Genomic DNA, 26,768 nt, shown 5'->3' with positions numbered 1-26,768 from the left:
TTTAATATTTTATTTCTCTTTATTGAGAAAAAGAGTTCAGAATACACTTTATCAAACATAATGCATTTCATTAATAAAATCTGTAAAGAGATGTCTTTGCTGCAAGCCCCAAAAAGATTACATTAATTCATAATTGAAATTGCAAATTTTCACTGAAGTTCAGGTATTCTGTGAATATTTCAATGCACCAATATTTGATGAAAAAAATTCATAACATAATAAAACAAGAAAATATTTATATATATCCTGTCTTCCTATTATAAGCATGCCCCATGTCCATGTTTACCAAAATTAACTCTTCATAGTGAAAAAATACCTATTTCAACTCAGATGCTTACTTCTGTTCTTTACTAGTTAACCCAAAAATTGTTTTATATTATGGGGAAAACCATTTTAGAAACAAATGACGGAGGGTTTCACTTACCTGATAAAAAGTTTACAAATATCCTTGAAAAATGGATTACACTTAACTCTAATAATATGATTGTATAAATGAAATTTATACCTTTAATATCTGCACAAATATACACAAGTACTGCTGATAAAATTGCAAAGATTTAAACATTTCACAGAACTTTTAGGTTTAAACATGATTATTTTTTCTCTGTGCGATAACCAATATATCCAACATGTAGTTTTAACCATACATCAGAATTTTTATCAAAAAACTTGAAATTGAAAGTACATGTACACAAAATAACAATAAGTTATTGAGAAGATAATATTTCACAAAATATTAATATGACTGATGACAAAATACTGGCATATGAATATAACGAATGTACATGTATATCCTTATTCCCTTTCATTTTTAAAACTATAATTTATAAATCTAAAGATGCTGATTTTTAAATGCCCAAAAACATGTCAGTTGAAATTGCCTTTTTATGACTACCTTATCTTACGTTAACAAAAAGTTTGATTAAATGACAATAGTAATAGATTCTTTGAAGAAATAAACATCTCCTCAAGTATAAAAATAGACATCAAATTCTACACAAGTTTTATTTATTGTCACCTCCACAAAAAATCCCAGTGTAATTTAAAAATAATCAAATTATTCTCACTGTACATAAATATGTAATCAATTTTAACTTTAAGACAGATTTCAGTGTCTGTTTATCCTTCTTGTATCAACCCGAACTTGCTTCCACACCTTTACCATTTAGTGCATGTCTATTCAGTGCATGTCTATGCGCCTGTAGTACAACAGATACGGTACTCGGCCTGGGATAGCCTTTAAGACGGTACCCACTGATACATGCTTGACTAGACTATCGTCAATCATAATCCAGTTATTGATGGCAGGATGAAACACGGCAGTGGTGTAATGGCCTCCTGTTGCCTTCTTACCATGATGGTACACCACTGTAAAAAATAAAGTAAATAATTTCAAAAGTCACAAAATAATAAACAAGAGGCCCATGGGCCACATCGCTCACCTGAGCACTAAGGGTAGGAAAAAGTAGAAAATGGCTTTTTACTGTAAAGTTTAAATCCAAAAGTAGTCCCATGACCAATCATGGATTTGCTATTTTTTAGAAAATGATTTTTAAAGAATTTTCCTATAGATACATGTATCTTTAAAAACTTTGGTCGGCCATTTTGGCCACGCCCTACCCCTGGGGGTCATGATTTGAACAAACTTGAAACTACACTACTTGAGCATGCTTCCATACAAATATGATGAATTATGGCTTTGTCATTCTTGAGAAGATGTTTAAAGAATTTTCCTATATATTTCTATGTAAAACTTTGGGTGGCCATTTTGGCCCCGCCCTACCCCCGGGGGGTCCTGATTTGAACAAACTTGAATCTACAATACCTGAGCATGCTTCCATATAAATATGATGAATTATGGCTTTGTCATTCTTGGGAAGAAGATTTTTAAAGAATTTTCCTAAAAACTTCTATGTAAAACTTTGGTCGGCCATTTTGGCCCCGCCCTACCCCGGGGGGTCATGATTTGAACAAACTTGAAACTACACTACCTGAGCATGCTTCCATATATATATGATGAATTATGGCTTTGTCATTCTTGAGAAGAAGATTTTTAAAGAATTTTCCTATATATTTCTATGTAAAACTTTGGTCGGCCATTTTGGCCCCGCTCTACCCCCGGGGGTCATGATTTGAATAAACTTGAATCTACACTACCTGAACATGCTTCCATATAAATATGATGAATTATGGCTTTGTCATTCTTGGGAAGAAGATTTTTAAAGAATTTTCTTATATATTTCAATGTAAAACTTTGGTCGGCCATTTTGGCCCCGCCCTACCCCGGGGGGTCATGATTTGAACAAACTTGAATCTACACTACTCGAGCATGCTCCCATATAAATATGATGAATTATGGCTTTGTCATTCTTGAGAAGAAGATTTTTAGAGAATTTTCCTATATATTTCTATGTAAAAGTTTGGTCGGCCATTTTGGCCCCGCCCTACCCCATGATTTGAACAAACTTGAATCCACACTACCTGAGGATGTTTCCCCATAAGTTTCATCTTTCCTGGCACAGTGGTTCTTGAGAAGAAGATTTTTAAAATATGCCACTAAATTTTCATTAATTCCCAATTATCTCCCCTTGAATAAGGGCGTGGCCTTTCATTTGAACAAACTTGAATCCCCTTCACTCAAGGATGCTTTGTGGCAAGTTTGGTTGAAATTGGCCCAGCGGTTCTTGAGAAGAAGTCGAAAATGTGAAAAGTTTACAGACAGACAGACGGACAGACAGACAGACGCCGGACAAAATGTGATCAGAAAAGCTCACTTGAGCCTTCGGCTCAGGTGAGCTAAAAAGTTATAATTTTATATCGGCTGGAAATATCAGCTGAACAAACCTATACAAACATTTACTTGAATATTATATCAACCTGATTACAAGGAAGAATCATTTTCATCTTGAGACTTATTGGCGAGAACATTCATACATGAAAGATTAAAGGAATGCATGAAAAATCTTTGATAAACATGGGAAGAAATGTTTTCTGTGAGTTTTCATGATGACTTACCAGCAAAGAGTTTGTAAGACCTCTGATGAATCTGAAGCTTGTTCCGGACATTAGGGGACAATAAATCTACAACCAAACCAAACTATACATAACACATGTACAATAAATCCACAGACCAAACTATGTACAGATTATACATGTTCATAATCTTGAAACACAGAAATGAAATGCCCATGAAATTTATGATTTTCAATATTTTCAGTTCATCTAAATTGATGTGAATTAATTTGACCCTTTCAAGGTAATTACTATGCAAGATGTATGTCGTCTATGTACAAGTAAATATAAGTCATACCTTTGGTAATTTCGAGGTCAATACCATACTCCAAATTCTTCAGTAGTTTCTGGCTTCCTCCATCTTTATCGTAAACAAAGAATTTCAGATGGAGGATCAGCACAGGAGGCAGTTCTTCTAAGGTCAAATGTCGCACAACGTCTACCTGTGGTCAAAAAAAGCTAGAGGATGAGCAAATTTATACAAAAATATGTCAAGCATGGAGGAAAAAGTGAACTCTATAATAAAATATTTTTACATAGGGGCATTTGGTCAAATTGAAAGGTAGAAATATATATTGCAATATGAAAAATGTACCTTGCTTCTTAGTTTAAAATTTGGACAAATGATGAAAATTTTTAGAAAAACAATTTGTCCTCTGACCTTTAACCTCCTGGGCCTAAGAATAATGGTATTAGATGTTATTTTGATTTTAACTTACCTCTGCTTTGGTTTTGGAGCAAGTGAATCCTGATACGGACTCTCTAGACACAAGACCTTCTAAAGCTTCTTTCACAGAGTAAACTTTCTCTGACTAGAATTAGAAAAGTAAAGAATTACAGGTATGCCAAGGCTTCCTACAATACCATTTCAATGAAAAAAAAAGAATGGCTAAATAGTTTTCAAAACCATGCATGTTCATTTTGACATAACTGCATTGCAATTTTTTAGTATGTTGCATAAAATAGAAAAACTTGGTAATGTAGAAACCAATCTAATTCTTGGTAAAAAATATGAATTTTAGTGTAGTCTACTTGTGAGCTAGGTTTTATTGAAAACAGACAAACTGTGGGAGGAAGCATTTTAAAATGGCTGTGACAGTCATAAATTGCATGAATGTCTTAAATGAAGAGTAAAGAGTGGCGGTACTATATTACATAAATGTCTAACTGAAATATGAAGATTACCTGAATGTCCAACTGGAGAGTGAAGAATGGCTGTAAGGTGGCCGAGTCTTTAGATGATGCTTTATAAAGGGCTGATCTTGTATACCCCACAAAAATCTCAGCCAAAGGGGTTTTCTCAAATGTTGCCTAAAAATGAAAAGAAAGTCATATACGTATTAACAGTAAAATCTTTCTTCATACCTGTCACTACATTCTTCTCTTTATTCAGGTCATAAAATATTTGTGTTAATTTTGGATCCATACAGTCCTTAGGTCATTCCAGTAATTAACATAGCTGTAATTCGGAGAAGTTGAACCATGCTTTTATAAATATATAAGCCATAACAGCACTACATGTACTTACTCGTCGTGTCAGAACACTTTTCTTTTTTGGGCCGACTTGTTCCCAGGAGTCTGAGCCGGCGTCCTCGGAGCTGTCGTCCACGACGACATCTTCTGCCACACTGCCGTTAGAGGCAGCAGAAGCTAAACAAAGAAAACACGGACAACACCATGAACTCAAACAATCAACAAATGTCTTAATAATAGGAGGACCCACAAAGCATGCAAAACTTTTCAGGACATTTTCATGTCACTTGAAAGCCTTTGTTCAGTTTTAGCTGTGTTGTTACCTGTAGTTGTCCCATTGGCAAATTTGATGAGAGTGGACATTTCTTCATGTAGTCCATCTAAAATACAACTGAGAAATTCCTCAGCATCTTCTTGCTTTCCAAGCTGTCAAATAAAAAAATAAAACAATCAATATCACTATCAAAATACCATACAATAAATATCTTGAGAAAAGTCTACTGTATACAGGGTTATTTTCGCCCCGTGTTATTTTCGCCCTTTTGAACTTATGAACAGATTTGCCCCATTTAAATTCGCCCAGTCATAGTTCTGCGTAAGAAATTATAGGTGTAATTTGAATTCGCCCTGTTTTAAATTCGCCCAATCAAGGAGAGGGCGAAAATAAAACTGGGGCGAAAATTTCCCTGTCTACAGTATATCATATGCCCTGTCGAAATATAGACAAAAAAATAACTAATTTTCCAAGGAATCTGTTTTGTATCTATTTATATCCATTAAATATTTTCTCCTTATTTCTCTTCCCACTTCCCTTTCATCAATTCATAAGCTCTACGTTGGAATCTTTTTTAAATCATTCTGTATGAATGATTTTTTACATCTTTTTTACATCTTCCAGCATTAAAACATATAGTATTACTTGAAACATAAAGGATAATATAATATTTTCTTATCTTAAATTTGTAAATGCATGGTTCAAGGTTGCAATCATTACAGAAAAATTTAAGTAACTTTTACTTAAGTAGTAGAAAAGGCCATCTAAGACTGACCTTGAATGACTTGTTTGCTTCAATGACCTGCAGCATGTTGTACACATTGGTAGGTTCAAAGGCAGGCCCCGGGGTCAAATCTGTCAAGGTCCTCTTCCCTACAAATAAAGATACACAATACAGTTATACAACAATATCTAAAAGTAATAATTTATACATGTACACATGTACCAAGAAAAAATCCAAAAATGTAAAAATATTCATAAACATCTCGAGGCATAAGCAACACAGGGATGAGAATCAAATGTATGCTCCCATTTACTTACCCCTTTCTGTTGGTCTGCCACATGGATGGAATTCATGAACAAACTGGACTCTAAAACAAAATGTACCATATTTAACAAAAAATCATATTCAATTAATTTGCACAATCATGTGATATACATGTATATGAGCACTACAATATAGATAAGTATACCTCAAGTTACAAAATATTTTAATATTTGTTTTCCTTAAATGCTTTCCCAGTTACAAATAAAGTGCCGCGCCACAGCATGATACGCCCGTCAAAAAAATTACAATTTTCTTGAACAGTTTAGGTGCAAGAAAATCACCTCAACCTTGATTCTAAGATTTCGATGATTTTTCCATTCCTTAAAATATTTATCCATCCCCTGTGATGTAGGCATCAATTATAATAAATTATTACATCACTGATAGATTTCTGTGCTGGTTGTGTTAGACCTTGTCAAATGCCCATCATCAAATTAGTCTTAACAACTTAATCTATACCAAATTAATTTTGAAAAGAAAAGGCTGGCCATCAAATGACATATGTTATAAACTGACCAGCAGTTCTTCTGTCTAATCCCCAAAGGGTGCTTAATCAGAGCACTGAGACGACTGAGACGGCTAGCCTTCCTACATTGAACTCATTAATTAATCTTTAACTGGATGCTTGTCTACTCATTACTACCAAGAGATGAATGGGTCTGCACTATCTACTATAAATTTTTTTTAAAAACATATAAAATACTCAAAGATTTTTTTGGGGGGTTGAGATTTAATTTCCAACAGGTTTTAATATGTAATTCATATGGACATGCTGATTCCACCCCACCCCATAAAATTAGTTTTTAAATTAATAATATTGCATAATATCAGATTAGTCCATAATGCAATATCAAATTAGTTAATTTAATTACTTTTCATCAAATTCATTTTAAAACTTAAGCTAGTCAACAAGAGCTATAGTCTATTTTTAATCAAACAGGCTTACCCATTTGCCCAATACTCAATGGATATAGATAACACCAATGCTCTGTCAGTTAGCTCCTCGCACTCAAAACCCATTAATTTCTCTCTAATTTGACATGCAATTTTCTGTTATCAAAATTCTTCTTGACCAGTGCTTGATAATTACACTCATGGGAGAGGTAGAATTTCTCTAACATACATTATATTTGTTATGGATTGCTGTCAAGTATATGCTTTAAAAAACATGTATTTTCTTGATTTAACACTTTTTTAATAAGGACAGTGCAATACTCTTACATTATTTGGGATGTGTAAATGAATAGTAAAAAGACACATTTTTTTTTAAAATTTCACTTAAATTAAAGGTCACAGTGACCTTGAAATAGGTCGTGACACACCTTCTACCTAAGATGCATAAACTGGCCAAGTTTGATGATTGTAAGTCTTATGGTTTTCCTGTTATGGGCCGGAAAGGATTTTTCCATATTTGGCTATAACTTCTTAATTAAAGGTCAGAGCGACCTACTTTTTGTGCGCGACACACCTTCTACCCAAGATGCATCAGATGACAAAGTTTGATAATCCTAGGCCTAGTAGTATTAAAGTTATGAGCCGGAAATGAAAAAGCTAACAGACAGACGGACAGCTAGACAGACGGACGGACACGAAGCCTAAAACATAATACGTCCCGTCTTAAGACAGGTGTATAAAAATCCTTATAGATGGTTTCCTTACATGCTATCTAAGATAGGTGTGCAGCTTTTGCCACGTCTGGCTGGAGGGTGAATTGGGAATTTTTTCATCACATTGTAAAATGGTGGACAGGAGACTAATGCTTGCAAAGTCTGAGATATTAGTCAGGAAAAGTAAATGAAAATTTTAATTGATGTTCCTTCTCCTAAAATACACCAAAAGTCTGAGAAAGTTATTACGTTATTTTTAGCGAGGATTTAACTTTGGCATTATAAGCGACAGTGCTGATATTGTTGAAATTGAATATCACTAAAAATTAATTGTGTTTTATTTGTTACAGCTTCTTTAGTGGTTATTTTAAAATCACTAACAATCCTTCTTGCTAAAAATAAAATACCAACTTTTAAGGAGAAATTGCTAAATTTGTGTCTCCCTAAAATTTCCACTTATATGGTATATGATACATGTACTGGATTAAGTATCAAATTCAGGGCTTTATAAATTTTTTCTCCAAAGGATACAGCATTAATGTAGCACCAGTTGCCTCGATTCATCAGTCCTCTTGGTTGAAGTCCAATAGGAACATGGTTGACCTTCATCCGAGATAAGGAGTCTACCATACAAAATATTATAAAACTTAATTAAAACTAGAAATATGTCCTTAGGACATGAATGCCCCGCCGAGGATATATTAGTAAAGCAACATGAAAATTTGTATGTGTATAAAATTTGATCAGAATATCTTGAATAGTGATGCAGCTGAATTGCTTGTTTGGAAAATATAGGTCAGATCCAGCATCCGAAGCAAGTCTGGTAGTGTTCATCCCGAGAAGCATTATCCATGCAAGTTTGTATCAACATGTGAAGTTTGATAACACCATCATGAATGGTATGTTTAAAACTGACCAAACACTAATTTAAGAAAAGTGAGGTCAAGGTCAAAGGAAAGGTCAAGGTCAAAAAAAGTTGATGCAGTTGCATAGCTCTCATCAATACCTATCAGCATATGAAGTTTGATGAAAATATCTTGGATAGTTTCTTTGAAACTTAGCTTTGAACAGAGCTAAACCCAAAGTGTGACGGAAGGACGGAAGACGGACATGACAAACACTATATGCCCCGGCCATATTCATGGCGGGGCATAAAAATTCATTCAGAGAGCAAGCTAACCTACTGTGTTTATTTTAACAATTCAACTGTCTACTCTTTACAAATATTGATTCGGCAGCGATTAACGACACATGCAGTTACCATTTCCAATACAATAGCACACTTTCAATATATAATTTACCTCCAAATGTTTTGGCAAGTGGATCTTCAGATACGTCCACTGGTGCACAAGGTAACTTGGACTCAGCTTTAGGAGTCTCGGCTGGTTTGGGGGAGTCAGTGGTGGGAGTAGGTGACCAGTTAGTCACTACGAATCCCTGTCTAGCCGGGTCTACGTTACTGAACAGCCCCGCCCACGATGAGGACTTTGGTTTGACAGCGTGAGGAGGAACACTTTGTGGTGAGGTACTTTGTAATGACGATCCATCTGCTGATTCTCTGTGGGATTCTTCAGAAAAAGATCCACTCGTCTTGCCCAAAACTGGATACTGATCTGGGTCCAGGTCTGTGCGAGGGGCATCAAATTCAAATGTGAGGGGTTGATCTGCAAAATCTGCATTGTCTTTTAATTCTTGGTCAATCACATGCTGACTAGAAACGGGGGGAATATGTGAAGAGAGAGAATCAACAGATGATTCATGGATCATGGAGGTATTCTTTTCTGAGCCATCATAAGTTAAAGTGCTATTACTACAAGTATTTGGTGTCACATTTTGTGCTGGATGTTGCACAGATACCCTTGAAATGTGTTCTGACAATTTTTCAATGTTTTGTGATTCAGTCTTTAAGGATGCATTGGTAGAAGAGATTTCTGTGCTTCCTCCAGAAAAAGAAACTCCATGTGACATCACAGAAGATGTTGATACAAGGTTAGTGGTCTCATGAGAAGGTCCACTAGGGTGCATAGATGGGGACACTTGTGTGAATGAAGCTGAGTCAAAACCAGACACATTGAACTGTGAAACTGGAGCAGATTGCTTAGAGGAAGAATTATAAGTATCTGCAGATGTTTGAACAGGCTGCTGCCATTGTGAGAAATTGCTTGGATTACTATGAATTTCCTCTGATGATCTGCTAGGTGGAATGAATTCTGGCTGTTTTGGGATCAAATGGTCAATAGTAGCATTTCCTTGGAAGTTAGCACCAAAGTTCTGATGCTGGGGATAATGATCAGTCTTATGAAGTGGGTAATGATCAGTCTTATGCTGTGGATAATTATCAGTCTTGTGATGTGGATAATTATTTGTCGGATGCTGTGGATAATTATCAGTCCTACGCTGTGCATAATTATCAGTCTGAGCACTATATCTGGAATGAACACCTGTCGGCTCCATGTAAGAGTTGCCTTGTGAAGACAAGTTTCCCGTGCCAGGAAAACTGTCCATCTGATTGTCCAGTAATGGAAGTGACTGCTCCACTTCTTCATGCCACATTAGCGGTCTGCTATCCTCCTGATCACCTGACAAAATGGGATTTTCCAAGTGAGCTGTTTCTTCAAACCTCTGATAATAATCTGGAGGCCGCCTCTTTTTGTTCCTCCTCTCGTAAGGTTTTCCAGCATTTCTGTTTGTTGACTGTTCCTTTGTTTTAGCATTATTAATGTAAAGGTTTTCCACCTCGAATGCTTTTTCAGAACTACACACAATTTTGTCTGTAACATTACTGCCTATGGCTTGTTCGGGGTGATTTTCTGTGCGATGTACAGATGAGTCGGAGAGTCCCTGAGCAGAGACATTAGGTTGAGTGTGACAGTCATCTCCTTCCCCTGTTATAGGATATATTTAAAAAATTATCACAACTGTAAGCAAAGAGGTAAATTCTATCTACAGAAAATATCTCTTTTATTCCAATATCAGCCGAGAAAATATACTTTGCACTACTCTAAAAGTAACATGCTTATAAAAAGTGCCAGGAATGAATGAACTGCTTTGTTATAAACAAAACTGGAGACAAAAAAAGGTAAAATTTGTGGAAGACTCCTACGTGTGGATATACTGAACACTTTTCAATAGGGTGATAGGTGTTACCTAAAGTTGTAAACTTAAAGAAATAAACTGATCACCAACACATCATGGGAAAGCACAAGTAGATTTATTTTGTGGAATGATTTATATGATCTGAGATTATTGAAATATAAATATATCGCTGCATTGTCATGAAGTGTTGGCGATGTATTTTGTTTTTTAATTTATAAGCATAATTTGTTAAATCTTTTAAATTCACAATATATTTAACTGTCATAGGAATATGAATTGACTAACTAGAATAATCACTAAAAAAAAGAACTATTATCCTAAATAAATATATTACTTACCAAATCTCCTTGGCTCTGAATTTCCCCATGGAAACTTAAAAGAAACATATGAGAGTATAAAAAATCAAATCTGGTTTGTATAAAATAATACCACAGAGAAATAATTTTTCACATGTCTGACTCCTTCCTGTACAGTATTAAGTAATGCTGACATGATAGCTATCTGGGATTTACTTACTTCTACCTTTCCCAATTCTCTGCTCCTCTGTCCAAACAGTATTTCATTTACCCTCTGCTGTTCTCGAGGATCCAAGCTTGTTACATCTAGGAAATTTAGTCCCTAGCATAAAAAAATAAACTTTTTATAATCAAAATACATGTACTCAAATTACATGATCGAGACTTGCATTATTCAGAGAATTTTTCTGAGGTTTACAAAGTCAAAAACTGCTGCAGTTAAAAGGTTATGATGACAGTACCGGGGCTAGCCTAAGGGCTAATACATACATGTAATAGTTGGAACTTTACTAAAGTATATTCACTTCAAATATACATTGAAATTCAAGCGACCAGCACATTTTTTTTTAATTTAACCTCATTCCCATATGAGATTGAACAACCATATTATTTCTTAATTTCTTGGGAGAACCTAGTTAAAATAAATAAAAAATTATCGGTCAAACATCTTGGGCTCTATTATCCACTGCTTTTATTCTAAACTTTCAGATTATGTCAACTGTGCAGACAACTTTGACATCACCATTTTAAGAAATGTTATAATTTTTAAACATCTATCGGGATGTAAATACAGGTTGGTCAAAAGATCAAATTCCATAAAGCCGAAGGTCTTTATGATGAATTTGATCTTGTACCAACCCGTATTTATAGCCCTATATAGATGTTTTAGATTGATATCAGGAGTTTGCGTACCTATCAATTTTACCGAAATTTTCAGTAAATTAATAAAATTTATAATACCTATAATAATGAGAAAAATTTCTGTAAAACTGATAGGTATACGAACTCCTGTGCTTACATTTATATTTGTGACTTATTCATATTTTACAATTTGCCTGATTATGACTTTTCACGCATGCAATGTTTTTAAACTTTATTTTTCCAAACCAAATGGCATGTATGTAATCCATTGATTGTGTGTTGACTCTTTATGGCGTCACTGAGAAATTACCTCACTTTAAAGTTTGGTCTGAGATATGGAAGCTTAGTACTGATTTATAATAAAAATTCAGAATTATTGCTTCCAGGCTATTTCAGCAAAGATCACCCTTCAAAAGGCTAAGTAAAGCAGCCAATCCAAGCAAAATGATGAGCATGAAAAATATTTGAATTTGTACAATTTATGTCAAACTTAAGGTGTTTCTGTCTTCTTCTTTGCTGTTGATATTTAAGATTAATTAGTGTAGGTACCTGATTTCATTTAATGCTTATAATATACATGTATATTACATGAAAGATATCGATAATCCAAGCGCGTTAAACAACACGCGCGCAATGCTACCACTTTTGAGGTCTGAATCTCCCTCTTTTTCATCACAATAGGTTAACATGTATGATAAAAATATGTCTCATCTTGAAATAAAGCCCCACCCCCCTTCCCGAAAACTGAAATTATTACTCTATTGAAGATAACTTCATATCATATTTAAATTACTAGGGACAATACAAAATAATCATATATAAATAACCTTATGTAAACAAACAAACTGAATACTGAACAGCAATAATATCAAGTTCTATCAGTCCATGTCTTCAAAGTTCAAGTGTCACTAAAAATGCAAAATATAAAGCATTGACAAGCGTAGTGAAGGAACAAAGGATCTTAAATATCTACAAGTCAAACGGTTGTAGCTACCTGGACGTTAGTGTTCATTATGAGAAATATCAAAAACTTGTCTTGTCACATTACATGCTGAATCGCCATATTGTAATGTTGCATCGCTTTTAGGAAATTTTGACTTCCGGTTTAGTAAATAACGAAAAAAAGATAAAACGGATTTATTAAAACTAATATACATTTATTATCAATATAGGCTATGTGTAGAGAAAACACAAGATAAAACAAATTTTAAACAAAATTTTTTTTTCATAACATTAAACCCTGAAAACATATGAATTATGGGCAATTCCAACTAAAATATTACAATTTTATCCGGCTGTATTTTATATTGTAGTATACTGTTAGGTATTTACCTACACAATCAGCAACAGGGTCCCATGGTGTAATGGTTAGCACTCTGGACTTTGAATCCAGCGATCCGAGTTCAAATCTCGGTGGGACCTCACAATGTTTTGTTGTCCTCCGCTTTCGCAACATGAAATCTCATTCGAAATATTCGTCTGTCAGTCTGCATGGTCTGTAATGTTATAGATCTGTTAGTCGCAAAAAATCTTGAGCCAAAGGCAAAGACCATAGGTCCCTGCATTAACCTTGAACATATATTTTTGCATGAGAAGAGACAGGGCTGTCATACTACTCATTGTCAAGATTTCTCTAAAAACACTATGATATTTGACCCCTGACCTTAAAATTAATCTACTTTCAAACAAATTTAAACATTGCGTACTTTGCAGGGTCATGACTTTTTAATGAGAAGAGATAGGGCCTGGGGCAAGGCCTTTCTAAAAACACTATGATTTTTGACCCCGTGATCTTGACTAATTACCTTAGAAAAGACCAATCTAGATATACTATGATTTTTTACCTCTTGACCTTGAAGTTTCACCTACTTCAACCTTGGTCATGACTTTTGAATGACAAGACATAGGGCTTTCATATTCAAATCTGTGTATTGCTTGTGACAAGACCTTTCTAAATACACTATGATTTTTCTTCGGACATTGACCTTGAAGTTTGACCTACTTTTCACATATGATAATTTTTTTCTTATAACTATATTGATTGAAAAGAGATAGGGCTTTCATATTTGACATTTGCATTACCTGTGACAAGAATTATTTCCAAGCATGCTATGATGCAAAGATGGAAGGAGCATTTTGAAGAGATACTAAACCGCCCAGATCCAAGCAACAGAGCAGAAATACCTGAAGCAAACATTGACTTAGATATCAACATAAATGAACCATCAAAATTAGAAATAATCACAGCAATCAAGAGTTTAAAGAACAATAAAGCACCTGGGAATGACAACCTACCAGCTGAAATATTCAAAACAGACCCTATCCTTGCAGCAGATATCCTTCATCCTCTTTTCTGCAAGATATGGAAGTACAACATGATACCAGCAACATGGTCTGAAGGTAGCATCATCAAACTACCAAAGAAAGGAGACCTCACAAACTGTAACAACTGGAGAGGTATTACCTTACTCTCTATACTAAGCAAGACATTCAGAAAAATAATTGAAAGCAGAATAAAGACAGCAGTGGATAAAAAACTAAGGAAAGAACAGGCAGGCTTCAGAAAAGGAAAGAGCTGCTGTGACCAAGTATTTGTACTAAGAAACATAATAGAACAGTGCACAGAGTGGCAAAGAAAACTCATCATAAACTTAATTCATTGACTTCGAAAAAGCTTTTGATAGCATTCACAGAGACAGTTTGTGGAAAATCCTGAGGCACTACGGTATACCATCTAAACTAGTTGACCTAATAAAAGCATTTTATGCAGAATTTAAATGCTCTATTGGTAGATCATCAAACACAAGCTTTCTTGTTAAGTCAGGAGTGAGACAAGGATGTGTGATGTCAGCTCTACTGTTCATTATAGCAGTAGACTGGGTAATGAGATCAACCCTTAGTGATGAGAATACCGGCATCAGATGGACTCTTTTCAACAAACTAGAGGACTTAGATTATGCAGATGACCTGGCTTTATTATCTCATCTGGAAACACAAATGCAAAGAAAAACATCTAATTTACAAATAAATGCCAGCAAAATCGGATTGAACATCAACATAAAGAAAACAGAAGTAATGTCCCTTAATACAAAAAGCCCACCCAAAATACAATTGAATGGAGGAGATATCAAAAATATAGATTATTTTACATACCTGGGAAGTGTGGTAACATCAGATGGCGGAGCTGACAAGGACATAATATCAAGATTAGGTAAAGCCAGAGGAGCCGTTGTCAAGCTTAAGAACATATGGAAGTCAAGCAGTATTAGCAGACATACTAAGATCAAACTGTATAATAGCTGTGTCCTATCTGTTTTAATGTATGGTGCTGAATGCTGGAGGATGACTGAAAGTGATATTAAGAAACTATCAAGTTTTCATAATGGGTGCCTCAGAAAGATCTTGAGGATATTTTGGCCAGCAAAAATAACCAACAAAGATTTGCATGAAACAACTAAAACAACAGACATGAGGACCTTACTAGTAAAATACAGATGGAGGTGGATAGGCCATGTCTTGAGAAAGCCCACAGATGACATCACAAGAGTGGCACTCAGATGGACCCCAGAAGGGAAGAGAAGGAAAGGCCGACCAAAAACAACATGGAGGCGAACAGTGGAGAAAGAACTAAAGGAGATAAATCTCACCTGGGGAGAGGTGGAGAAGATTGCAAAGAATAGAGAGGAATGGAAATCCCTAGTCCTTGCCCTATGTTCCTCCGGGTGCAACAAGGACTAGGTAGGTAGGTAGGTATGCTATGATTTCTGACACCTTGACCTTCACGATTGACCTAATTTTCAAAAAAAAAAAAAAAAAAAAAACTCAACTTAGATGATAACTTCTGAATGACATATGATAGGGCGTTCATATTTGACACAATATGTCATAAAAAATGACATTTCAACCACAAAGACACCGATAGCGGGGGACCACAAATTTAAATTTGCTAATTATTACATCTTTAAAGAAATGTTCATATATTCTGGATATTATTCGGTAAACGTGTAGTAGTATTAAATATTGAGATCAAGAACCGTAATCAAGTTCAATGGTCCTTTGAAACAGTACACTTTCGGCAGCGGAGCAAAGGCAGATTTATGAGAAGAAATAAAACATCAGAGGTGGAATCCCTGCGGCACAATGGAATAATAAGCATCCCCTGTCGACCAGCCATACCTGCTTTGTGCTCCTTGTCATGATAGGAAAAGAGGTAAAATCACCACTTTTATCAAAATGTTTCATTAGGTTACCATTGATGTCTTTTCCCCGTAAAATATCATAATATGAAACAGATGTGTCACGCGTCAGACTATGTACCTCTACTTATAAAGGGGCGCATTTGATGCCCATGGGAATTCCGATGGATTAATGTTGAAAGACGATCTCCAAAAACTACATAGATATTTAGAAAATCAAGCATCTTTGTAACATAAAAAACACCATTATTACTTTTTAAAAAAACCACATGCACTTGTGGACAGGATTCCTCCAATCTAATCAAAAGACCCCCCCCCCCCCCATTTTAACCCTGTAGCTTGTTGCATTTATTTCTCTGCACGGACGTATCTCATGTTACGTTAGGATAAAACCGAGCAAAAAAGCAACCTTATGGTCCTTAAAAAAACCACTTTACATCATCATAAATTATATATAATCACAGGTACTTTTAAAATTGTGGACAGGACCCCCCTCCCCCCCCCCCCCATATTCAACAAAAAAAATATTATATTATAATGTATAGTGGGGTATATTTTTTGTGGAGCGATTATTTACGGGTTTTTGCGATTTTTTTTTTCCTATTGTAAACATGATGAATTTAGTGTAATGAATATAATTTGTGGAAAAAAATGTCCAATCAGCCCCGGGGTTGAATATCGGGGGGGGGGGCACAAGTACATGTAAAATACAATAAGTGAGGAGATGTCCAAGAAACTCCTGGATTCAAAATATATGGGGTCCAATCTGAACCAGATCTTTGTCACGCTCCGAAATTTTAATGAACATTGCTATACTTTGAAAATCAAATCATCAGAATTTACATTTCAGTTACCATCATACCATCCAGCAGTGGAATGCCCTACCCACCTCTACCGTGATGGCTCCGAGCCTTGACTGTTTCAAGGCTCGCCTCCGTCTATAGGTCACCAGCCAAATAATTCTTTTTTAAACTCACTTGAAAATTACGGAAGCGTATTAGTGCCACTTGCACACTTTACTTTTTTTTAATTTCGACACTTTAATCTGTAAATTTTACACTTTAAAGTGTAAATTTTACACTTTAATCTGTAAATTTTACACTTTAATCTGTAAATTTTACAGATTAAAGTGTGAATTTTACACTTTAATCTGTAAATTTTACACTTTAATCTGTAAATTTTACACATTAATCTGTAAAATTTACACTTTAAAGTGTAAATTTTACACATTAATCTGTAAAATTTACACTTTAATCTGAAAAAATTACTCTTTAAAGTCTAAATTTTACACTTTAATCTCTAAATTTTACACTTTAAAGTGTAAATTTTACACTTTAATCTGTAAAATTTACACTTTAATCTGTAAATTTTACACTTTAACCTGTAAATTTTACACTTTAATCTGTAAATTTTACACTTTAATTTGTAAATTTTACACTTTAAAATGTAAAATTTACAGATTAAAGTGTAAAATTTACAGATTAATGTGTAAAATTTACACTTTAAAGTGTAAAATTTACAGATTAAAGTGTAAAATTTACAGATTAAAGTGTAAAATTTACACATTAATCTGTAAATTTTACACTTTAAAGTGTAAATTTTACACTTTAATCTGTAAATTTTACACTTTGAAATGTAAAATTTACAGATTAAAGTGTAAAATTTACAGATTAAAGTGTAAAATTTACAAATTAAAGTGTAAAATTTACAGATTAATGTGTAAAATTTACAGATTAAAGTGTAAAATTTACAGATTAAAGTGTAAAATTTACACTTTAAAGCGTAAAATTTACAGATTAAAGTGTAAAATTTACACTTTAAAGTGTAAATTTTACAGATTAAAGTGTAGAAATTAAAAAAAAAGTGAAGTGTCCAAGTGGCACTAATACGCTTCCGTAGAAAATAGACTGTCACAATTGTTACATTTTTTTAAAAATCTTTTTTAAACATGCGCACACCTGGTGGCATAATAGTCAACTAATTGACGGAGGCCACTTACTGGTAGAAGTAGAAGTATAACTGTGGAGAAAAAAAATCGATTAAACAAACTCAACGAAAAAAAAAAAAAAAAAAGTTCAGGTTCCACCGAGATTTGAACTCGGATCGCTGGATTCAGAGTCCAGAGTGCTAACCATTACACCATGGAACCTTCTTACCCTAATTGGGGGAAAATGTACATCATATTAATTGACATTAAATTTAAATCTCTATACTTTCCTGAAATATAAATAAATAAATTCATTCTGCGTTTATAAAACATATTCTATTTTAAGAAATGAAAATCAATGGAATATAAAGCTGTTTAAATTTATTTTGTTATACCGGAAAGAAAGAATGGACGTTCACGTGACTTTTTGAACAAAATGTCTGCGCCCATGATAGACACTGACAGTGAAGACGAGCTACCACCAGGTTGGGAAGAACGTGTATCTGCACAGGGACAAGTGTATTATGCAAAGTAATTTGTTTAGGAACATTTATTTACTTCTGAATATAACTGAAAGGTTATTTTTTTGTCCAACATATGACAATAAAAACACTGTTGTTATAGGCTGTGTGCCTTGTTAAGGCATGAATGTTGTTTAGTAAAAGGTAACAATTGAATTTGTTTCAGTCATGAAACTAAGGCTACACAGTGGGATCATCCTCGCAGTGGGAAGAGAAAACAGATAAAAGGAGGTGAATTATTAAGCATGGGTTTAATTTTCAACCACTTCACTAAGTCACTTCTCGTAAATTAATAATATGTTGAAGGTGCGGCCAATAGGGCGAGCACAGATACTTCTATTGTTTTAATTTAGATCAGGCTCATCAAACTGCACATGAATTTGGTGCATCTGTTATAGACTCCGATGCCACATGATATCACATCATGTAGGTTGCATTACCCAGGTCTGGCACAATCTCTTGATTAAGCTATATAGCTTGATTTAGCTATATAGCTTTATTAAGCTATTCAGAATAGCTTTATTAATTAGCTATTTTATTAGACTTTTTTCTCAAATGTGTTATTTTTTCAACATGTTCAAAAAATCGCACCTTGGTGCAGTGGAAATATTAAAGTTTAAACTCTTCTGAATACAATTCATGTAAAAATCAGTCACCAAATTGCGTCTCCTTGAGAGACTTTGTATTCAAAGTTTTGGGGCTATTGATGAGTGACCACACAGTTATTTGTTGAATGAAATTATAAAGGGGGTCAGTTATGGCCAACAGATCGATAATTGATTGGTAAAAGTTCAGCAAAGTGAGAAGCAATCATACTTACCCACGCCTCAACACACACACACAGTTACTCAAACAATGGAAATTCATATTTTGCTTAAAAGTATTCAACAGCAGCAATGTTCAAACTTTCTATGATTTAGATTGTATTTTTGATAGCCCATATAAATGATCAATAGTCAGATACTTGCGACTTTTTTTTTATTTCTTGCAAAAAACGTTTTTGTGAAAAACTGCATGTAAATCGCTTTATCAAGCTATTTTGAATAGCTTAATTTTCTTGTGAGTAAACTTGCAAGGATGATACATGTAAGGATGCAGAATTATGGACTTGCTACTGATGCTGGATTCAACATCCATTTTCCAGATAATGGACTAGGTGAAAGTTATGGTAAGCCATCTTCCTAAGGACTTCAACATTCCCCGAGCCTTTGAAGAAGGCTAAATCGTCATATTGACTGAAAAAAAACAGCAATAATAATTGTTGTCTATCACCAAGAAACTAGAAGGCCTAAATTAACCAAACTTGCACAAATGATGCATCAAGGGATGAAAACTCTGAAACTTGCTTCAGTTGCTGGATTTGAATTACATTTTCTTGATGGGCGACTAGTTTGAAGTTTTTGGATAGGTCTATTCCAAAGTAACTGCAAGCCCTATCAGATCAAAATTGCATAAATTTTGCATTTTTGGATGTACACTTTTAGAATGTTGGTTAATTGTGTGACTTTGCCTTACTTAAAGACAACATTTGTTGAGGTGAGCTCTGTAATCTCTGATCACCTATGTTTAATTTTTAGCAAGATGTAATTTAGTAGTTTTAAAATCCTTACTATAGAAGCTATTAGAAATAAAACTCAAATAAAAGTCAATTGATTTTTAGTGATATTCAATTTTAAATCAGTGATTTCAGCACCTTGCCTAATAATGCCAAAGTGAAATCCTCACTAAAAATTCTGCTTATATGTTATCTGTCTTCCTTTTCCAACCAGCCTATATGCGCTGAAAATGCACTGACCTATAAGTAAGTTGCCATAATCGTGTCTCAGGGCGGGCCCATATCACAGTTAAAAAACATAAACACCCCTTATGTTGCAATGTAGCGAATTGGTTACAACTTATATTGCTTAAAGTTTGTTTTGTGGATTGAAAATAATGTCTTCAACTATGCGGGGAGGGGGCATAGAATTTCATTGCATTTGTGTGATTGTTCTTATATTTTATTTTTTTTTAAGATTTGCCTTATGGATGGGAGAAACAGGTTACAGATGATGGTGTTATAGTATTTGTGGAGTGAGTACATCATTTTTTTAATGATTGTTTTCTGTTTGATAGTGTTCAGTACATACATTTGAAACAAACACATTAATTTTGAAAATTACATACATGTACTTGAAGTTGTGCAATAGTTTTATGTTGATTGGATCTCAACACAAATGAAAGCTAGCACCTGCTTTGATTTTATGCATTATACTTCTCTTAATTACTGTGAATCACTTTTTATTCGCGGGAACTTTATTTTCGCGTAATTACACGAGACGGTTCGCTTGCAAAAATTTCATTCTCATGTATAATAGAATTCCTTAAGATCATATAGAGCAATGAACACAATTCGTGAAAATTTTGTCTCGCTAATAAAGAGTCAATGACTATCTCGCGAAAATAAGGTGTCATGAAAATTAAGTGATCTACAGGACATGTATATATCTCACATTTCTGTTATACTATACATGTATGTAAGTACATTTGAATCTAAATCAGTGTTACTGCAATAGAATAAAACATGGATAGTTATCATATAACTCAAAGTCTACAAGAAAAGCACTGATTTCACAAGTTACAAGAAAAGTACAAGACAAGCTTGAAAAAGAAATGTTTGTGCCTCTGTTTTGATTTGAATCTGTAATCTCTGGCATACCATCCATGCAATTCTTTACCAGTCAAGATAAAAGGTTTACCCACTAGCACAGGCTAGTAAACAGGTGCTTGTGGGCTAGTAGGATTCTAATGTGTACTGTCCTGTGTTATCAGCCTGGGGCCATAAAACTGAGATGAGCTCACTTTTGATCTCATGCAGTCTCACTTTAACCAAAGGAATCTATAGCTAGTAAAAAGTGAGACAGAGATCAAAAATGAGCTTGTCTAAGTTTTATGGCCCCAGATCCTGTTGTCTGTAACTTCTTCACATTTTGGACTTCTTCTCAGGAACCACTGGTCCATTATCAACCTATCCAATCAATATTGTCAGGTGAAGGGGATATACGTTTGTATAAATGAAGAGCCACAACCTCTTCCAAATAGAGATAATTGAGACATAGTGAAAAATTAGATAGAGTCATTTAAATATCTTTTGAAGAACCACTAGGCATGAAAAGATGAAACTTTAATATATAAAAGCTTTTTATTGTAGAATCAAATTCACTCAAATCATGGTCTCCAGGGTAGGGGGACCACAAAGGGCAGTCAAAATACATAGAAAGAAACTTAAAAAAAATATTCTCAAGAACAGCAAAGCCTTGATTGGTCATACATGTATATAGATATGAAAACATCCCCAGGTAGTGTAGATTTATTTTTTTTTCAAATTATAACTCCTCCCTGCCTCTCTATGATGAAAAATGAGGGGGTAGGGGTTCCACATTTATTTTAACTTTTCAAAACAGAATTAATTTCTGTTTTTCTTTAACCAAAGTGCTCATGTGAGTAATGTGGCCCATGGGCCTATTGACCCCTTTTTTTTCTTTTTGCAAGTGGGGCAGTAATTTTTAGCTTTTAGAATTAAATTACTGTACCAGTGCTATAAAGCCTATGAGTGGTGCCATTTTTTTGCAATGTAAAAAAATGATTTTTACTGAGGTTTTTCTAAAACTAATGGCAGAAGCGATCAATCTTATTTCAGTTTTTTTAGCTCTACTGGTCAGAGACCAGAAGAGCTTATGCGATAGTAATGCATCCGGCGTCCGTTCGTCTGTCTAGCTGTCTGTCCGTCTGTCTGTCTGTAAACAATTTTTCAAAATGCTACTCCTCCTACAGTTTTGGTTTGATTTCATTATAACTTGGCACACAAGTAGACTACATTAAGATACATAATTCTGTGTATCGGTTTTTGATTTCGATCAACGGTGTTGCCATGGGTACTAAAAATAGAAATTTCTGTAAAATACATTTAAAATGCTACTCCTCCTACAGTTTTGATCTGATTTCAATATAACTTATCACACAAGTAGACTACACTAAGATACATAATTCTGAGTATTGGTTTTTGATTTCAATGAACGGTGTTGCCGTGGTTACTAAAACTAGAAAATTCTGTGAAAAACATTTAAAATGCTACGTCTCCTACAGTTTTGGTCTGATTTCAGTATAACTTGACACACAAGTAGACTACACTAAGATACATAATTCTGTGTATCAGTTTTTGATTTTGATGAAAGATGTTGCCTGGTTACTAAAAATAGAAATTTCCGTGAAAAACATTTAAAATGCTACTCCTCCTATAGCTTTAGTCTGATTTCAGTATAACTTGGCACACAAGTAAAACTACATTAAGATACATAATTCTGTCAAACGGTTTTTGATTTCGATGAACGGTGTTGCCATGGTTACCTAAAATAAGAAATTTCTATGAAATACTAAAATAATGCAATTCCAAATACAGTTTTAGTCTGATTATAGTATATGTATAATGTGGCATGCAAGTATTGTACACTGAGATACATGATCATTATTCTGTTTATTGCTGTTGCGAAGCTTCAAATCCCAACTGCCACTTTTCTTTGTTTAAACTACAAACCAGTAGAACTACAGTCTCAACAGAGACTTCTGGTTATTGTTTTATCTTATGTTTTTCAGCCATATTAACAAAAAGACAACATACACAGATCCAAGGTTAGCATTTGCAGAGGATGAAAAGAAAACACTGTTAGATTTTAAGCAGAAGTTTGATGGAAACAGTGCTGCAATGCAAGTGGTTCAGGGAAAAGATCTTTCTGAAAAATATGCTATTGTGACAGGGGCAAACAGTGGTATTGGTAAGTAATATTAATACATGTATGTAATAGTAAATTTTTTGAAAGAAGAATGAAATAATTTATATGTTTGCTTTAAATCATAAAATAAAAGTATTTTCAGCAAACACTCTTATGGTGAATACTGCTGCTAATTAATTACATGCCAGTAACATCATTCTTTTATTTTGCTAATTGCCAGGAATGCAAAGTAATCATAATTTTGAATGCATACATGTAAGCAAGTTATTTTTTGTAGGTTATGAAACTGCAAGAACTTTAGCTTACTTTGGAGCAACAGTTATTCTGGCCTGCCGAAATCTGGAAGCAGCAAACAAACGTAAAAAGACTATTATGGAAGAGAGGCCGTCAGCCAAATTAGAAGTCATGCATCTGGACCTAGCTTCTTTGAAAAGTGTGCGGATGTTTGCTGAGGAATTCAGATCAAAGAAATGGTATAAAATATTAATTTGAAGGAAAATGATAAAGAGAAATAAATGTTAAACTGTTCCAAATATTATCAATTTAATGCAGTTTAGTAAATCTGTATTTAAACCAAAACGTGAAATAATGAAGGGACAGTAAATTGATTGAAAGCATAGAACCCTTTACTGGAATGATAAATTTTGCACTTATCTCAAATTTTATTTAGGCCACTGCATCTTCTGATTCTAAATGCTGCAGTATTTGGTTTGCCTTTTACAAAAACTGAAGATGACATTGAAACGACCTTCCAAGTAAATCATCTGGCCCAGTTTTACCTGACCAAGCTTCTGTGGGAGGTCCTAGCATCCTCTTCTCCATCAAGGATCGTAATTGTTTCCTCTGAATCACACAGGTACTGATAAATACATCTAACATGAGGGCCTTTTTAGCCTGCCCGGGCTTAAAGCTCAAGTGAACTTTCCTGATCAAATTTTGTTTGTGGTCTGTCTGTCGATCTGTAAACTTTTCACATTATTTACTTCTTCTCAAGAACCTCTGGGCCAATTTCAAGCAAACTTGCCAAAAAGCATCTTCGGGTGAAATTCTTTGTTCAGATGGAGGGCTACACTCCCTTTTAAGGGGAAATAGTTCAGGAAAAGTGGAAATTTGTTTGTATCTTCTAAAAATCTTCTCAAGAAGCACTGTGTCAAAAAAGTTGAAATCTTTACATAGTGAAGATTCAAATTTAGTCAAATCATGACCCCCATGAGAAGGTTGGGGCCACAATAAGAGATCAAAGTTTTCAAGAAAGATTTAAAAAATTAATTGGCAGTATCCTTCATCAATTTAAAATCATAATCATGAAATGGTGCATTTAGACCAAAGCTTCTGTACATGTATGTACTGTATGTGTAATTAAAAAAGCAGGCTTCATATTTTAACAGCTTTGGTGCAGACAATGATGCACTGAATCATGAATACCACTAAGAAACATTATATATAAATACAATATACAGCGCGGAAGTGTGTAGCACCTGCGCCAATATCTCTTTATCCAAAGATTGTGCTAAATTTTGGACATGCCAATTTATGTCCACATATTTGTTTAATCATCTATTAGTGTGTACATGACATGAAACAATTTTGACCAGAAAAATATTTTTAAATCTTATTAGATATATAGAACACAAATTGAGAATGACTTAATTTGTAAACTTACATGTATGCCTTTTGATTTTATACATATATTATTGTAAGTCTATCTCATTCTCTTTTAGATATTTAACTAGACATCTTCTTAAAGCTTAATCATGTACATGCAATGCCTCTTTTGCAGATCTAGTGACCTTTCTCTTGACAACATCAGTGAGGGCAAGTTATCTCCCATGCCCAACCAGTATCAGGACTTACAGGCCTACAATAACTCCAAACTGTGTAATATCCTATTTTCTCTGCACCTGAACAAGCTTCTGTCAGATAAAGGAGTTACTAGTAACTCAGTACACCCTGGAAATGTGATGTACACACGCATCTCTAGGAACTGGTGGTTCTATAAATTGATATTTTTCGTGGCCAGACCCTTTACAAAATCTTTGGTAAGTATAGAAGAGTATACTTTGGAGATCTTTCAAAGATATGCTACACAATGTTTAAGCATTAAGAAAGAGCATGACAAATCCATAGTAATATTTATGATAACTTTATTGAGAAAATAGTGAATTTGGAATAGAATCAATTAAATATGAATATTTTTCTTTTCCATCAGTGAAAAAGGGAACAGTTTCATGTACATCATCGCCTCTAGATGAAGTTAATAATAGTGTTAAATCGATATCACCAGACTGCTGAAAATAGAGATTGAGAACGTTGAAAAATATGTATGCTTGTAAAGCTTTAAAATTATTACTTGCCAATATAAAACACCAGTTTACACCTCAAATTTAGTATACTCTTTAGACAAGTGAACGGGCTTTTGCCGACATCCATGTAGGTGAAGCCTGTCCACTTCTTTAAAGAGAATACATATTTTGATGAACCTGCCAGCGAAATAATACGCTAAAAGTGAAGTATTACCCAATATAACAACTAAGTGACCAACTATCTATAGTCTTATGTGTATCTTTGTAAATGGAAAGTACTGTAAACCAACTTTTATTCGCGTCGACTTCATTTCGCAATATACCGGGGGTCAACTAGTTTGCGACAATTAAATTTCGCAATCAAGCCTTTTTTGGATCTGTTTTTAATAGACAGAGAGACGTCAAGGACTGGTTCGCAGCGAGAAATATTCGCGATGACAAGGCTCCCGCGAACCTCGCAAAAATTTCTTGCACGTGAGTAAAAGTTGGCTTACAGTATTTAATAATAGTGTGTGTTTTAATTTAACTGTTTTTCTTTCAGCAACAAGGTGCAGCCACTACAGTCTTCTGTGCAACCTCAGCCCAGTTAGAGGGAGTGGGGGGACTGTACTTTAACAACTGTTGTCGTTGTGAGCCCTCTAAGTCTGGCTGTGATGAGGAGCTGGCCCTCAGACTCTGGAACCTCAGTGAGAGGATGTTACAGAAGGCACTGAATAGGGAGAAGTAGAGGTTTATCACATCACTCTAGAGAATTCAGTCATATTGTGAATAGGAAGAACTAGATTTATCACATCTCAGATAAGGGAGAACTGGAGATTTATCACATCACTTCAAAGAAATCCAGTTATAATGCGAAAAGGGAGAACTAGAAGTTGTTCATGTCACAGTAGAGAATCCAGTCATAGTGTGAGATCTATCACATTACTTTAGAGAGGTTCTATTATGATATGAGACAGCTAGGGTCTGCAAGTTGAGGAACATGGACCTACTAGTCAGAGAGAAGCAGCAGAGTCTTGTATCAGAATGTGTGGAAGTGTCAGAAAGTTAGAGAGGCTGGAGCGTTGATGTAGTGCTGGCGGGAAGAGATAACTGATTGCTGAAGGAAATTAACTGATCAATATCTCTCACACACCAGTTATCCACTCTTATCCTCTCTCTAATCTCTAAGTGGATAGACAGAGTCTTCATGGAATTGGAATGCAGCTAACATAGAAATTAATATTACCATTATTTACCTGTATATAGCTTACACTTTAAATTTATCAAAAAAATTTGGTTTCTCATTAGACTGAATGAATTTTCATGATTGCCTGATTGGAAGTCCCAATCACTTTTTAGGTCACCTGAGTAACTCAGGTGACCTATTGCTATCCGTTTTCGTCCGTCGT

The 26,768-nt window shown here is 34.5% G+C and overlaps 2 protein-coding genes and 2 non-coding genes across 4 annotated transcripts; 2 read left to right on the top strand and 2 right to left on the bottom strand.

Annotated features, from left to right (window-relative positions):
- Nucleotides 1-12,755, bottom strand: LOC134259550 (ubiquitin carboxyl-terminal hydrolase 10-like). The gene is made up of 15 exons (XM_062742135.1): nucleotides 12,662-12,755; nucleotides 11,027-11,128; nucleotides 10,849-10,882; nucleotides 8,716-10,299; nucleotides 7,946-8,037; nucleotides 7,467-7,576; nucleotides 5,801-5,850; nucleotides 5,535-5,632; nucleotides 4,809-4,911; nucleotides 4,541-4,662; nucleotides 4,198-4,323; nucleotides 3,732-3,824; nucleotides 3,311-3,455; nucleotides 3,016-3,081; nucleotides 1-1,368 (listed from the first exon to the last, which is right to left on the bottom strand). Exons 1-15 carry the CDS (start codon nucleotides 12,677-12,679, stop codon nucleotides 1,181-1,183), a joined length of 2,931 nt encoding a protein of 976 aa, XP_062598119.1. The 5' UTR covers nucleotides 12,680-12,755; the 3' UTR covers nucleotides 1-1,180.
- Nucleotides 12,756-13,017: 262 nt separating this feature from the next.
- Nucleotides 13,018-13,089, top strand: Trnaq-uug (transfer RNA glutamine (anticodon UUG)). Its single transcript has one exon. It is a non-coding gene; the product is annotated as a tRNA-Gln (tRNA).
- A 4,851-nt stretch (nucleotides 13,090-17,940) lies between these two features.
- Nucleotides 17,941-18,012, bottom strand: Trnaq-cug (transfer RNA glutamine (anticodon CUG)). The gene has a single exon. It is a non-coding gene; the product is annotated as a tRNA-Gln (tRNA).
- A 214-nt stretch (nucleotides 18,013-18,226) lies between these two features.
- LOC134259545 (WW domain-containing oxidoreductase-like) lies at nucleotides 18,227-26,678 on the top strand. Its single transcript, XM_062742131.1, has 8 exons — nucleotides 18,227-18,321; nucleotides 18,478-18,542; nucleotides 20,324-20,381; nucleotides 22,941-23,119; nucleotides 23,355-23,550; nucleotides 23,748-23,933; nucleotides 24,858-25,116; nucleotides 25,922-26,678. The coding sequence occupies exons 1-8, from the start codon at nucleotides 18,227-18,229 to the stop codon at nucleotides 26,105-26,107; spliced, it is 1,224 nt and encodes a 407-aa protein (XP_062598115.1). The 3' UTR covers nucleotides 26,108-26,678.
- Nucleotides 26,679-26,768: the final 90 nt, after the last annotated feature.

The sequence above is a fragment of the Saccostrea cucullata genome, unplaced genomic scaffold (assembly GCF_032062105.1).
Source record: "Saccostrea cucullata isolate Sc308-1 unplaced genomic scaffold, CSIRO_AGI_Scuc_v1 ctg707, whole genome shotgun sequence".
Classification (NCBI taxonomy): Eukaryota; Metazoa; Mollusca; class Bivalvia; order Ostreida; family Ostreidae; genus Saccostrea; species Saccostrea cuccullata.
This window is presented reverse-complemented; position numbering and strand designations above follow the sequence as displayed.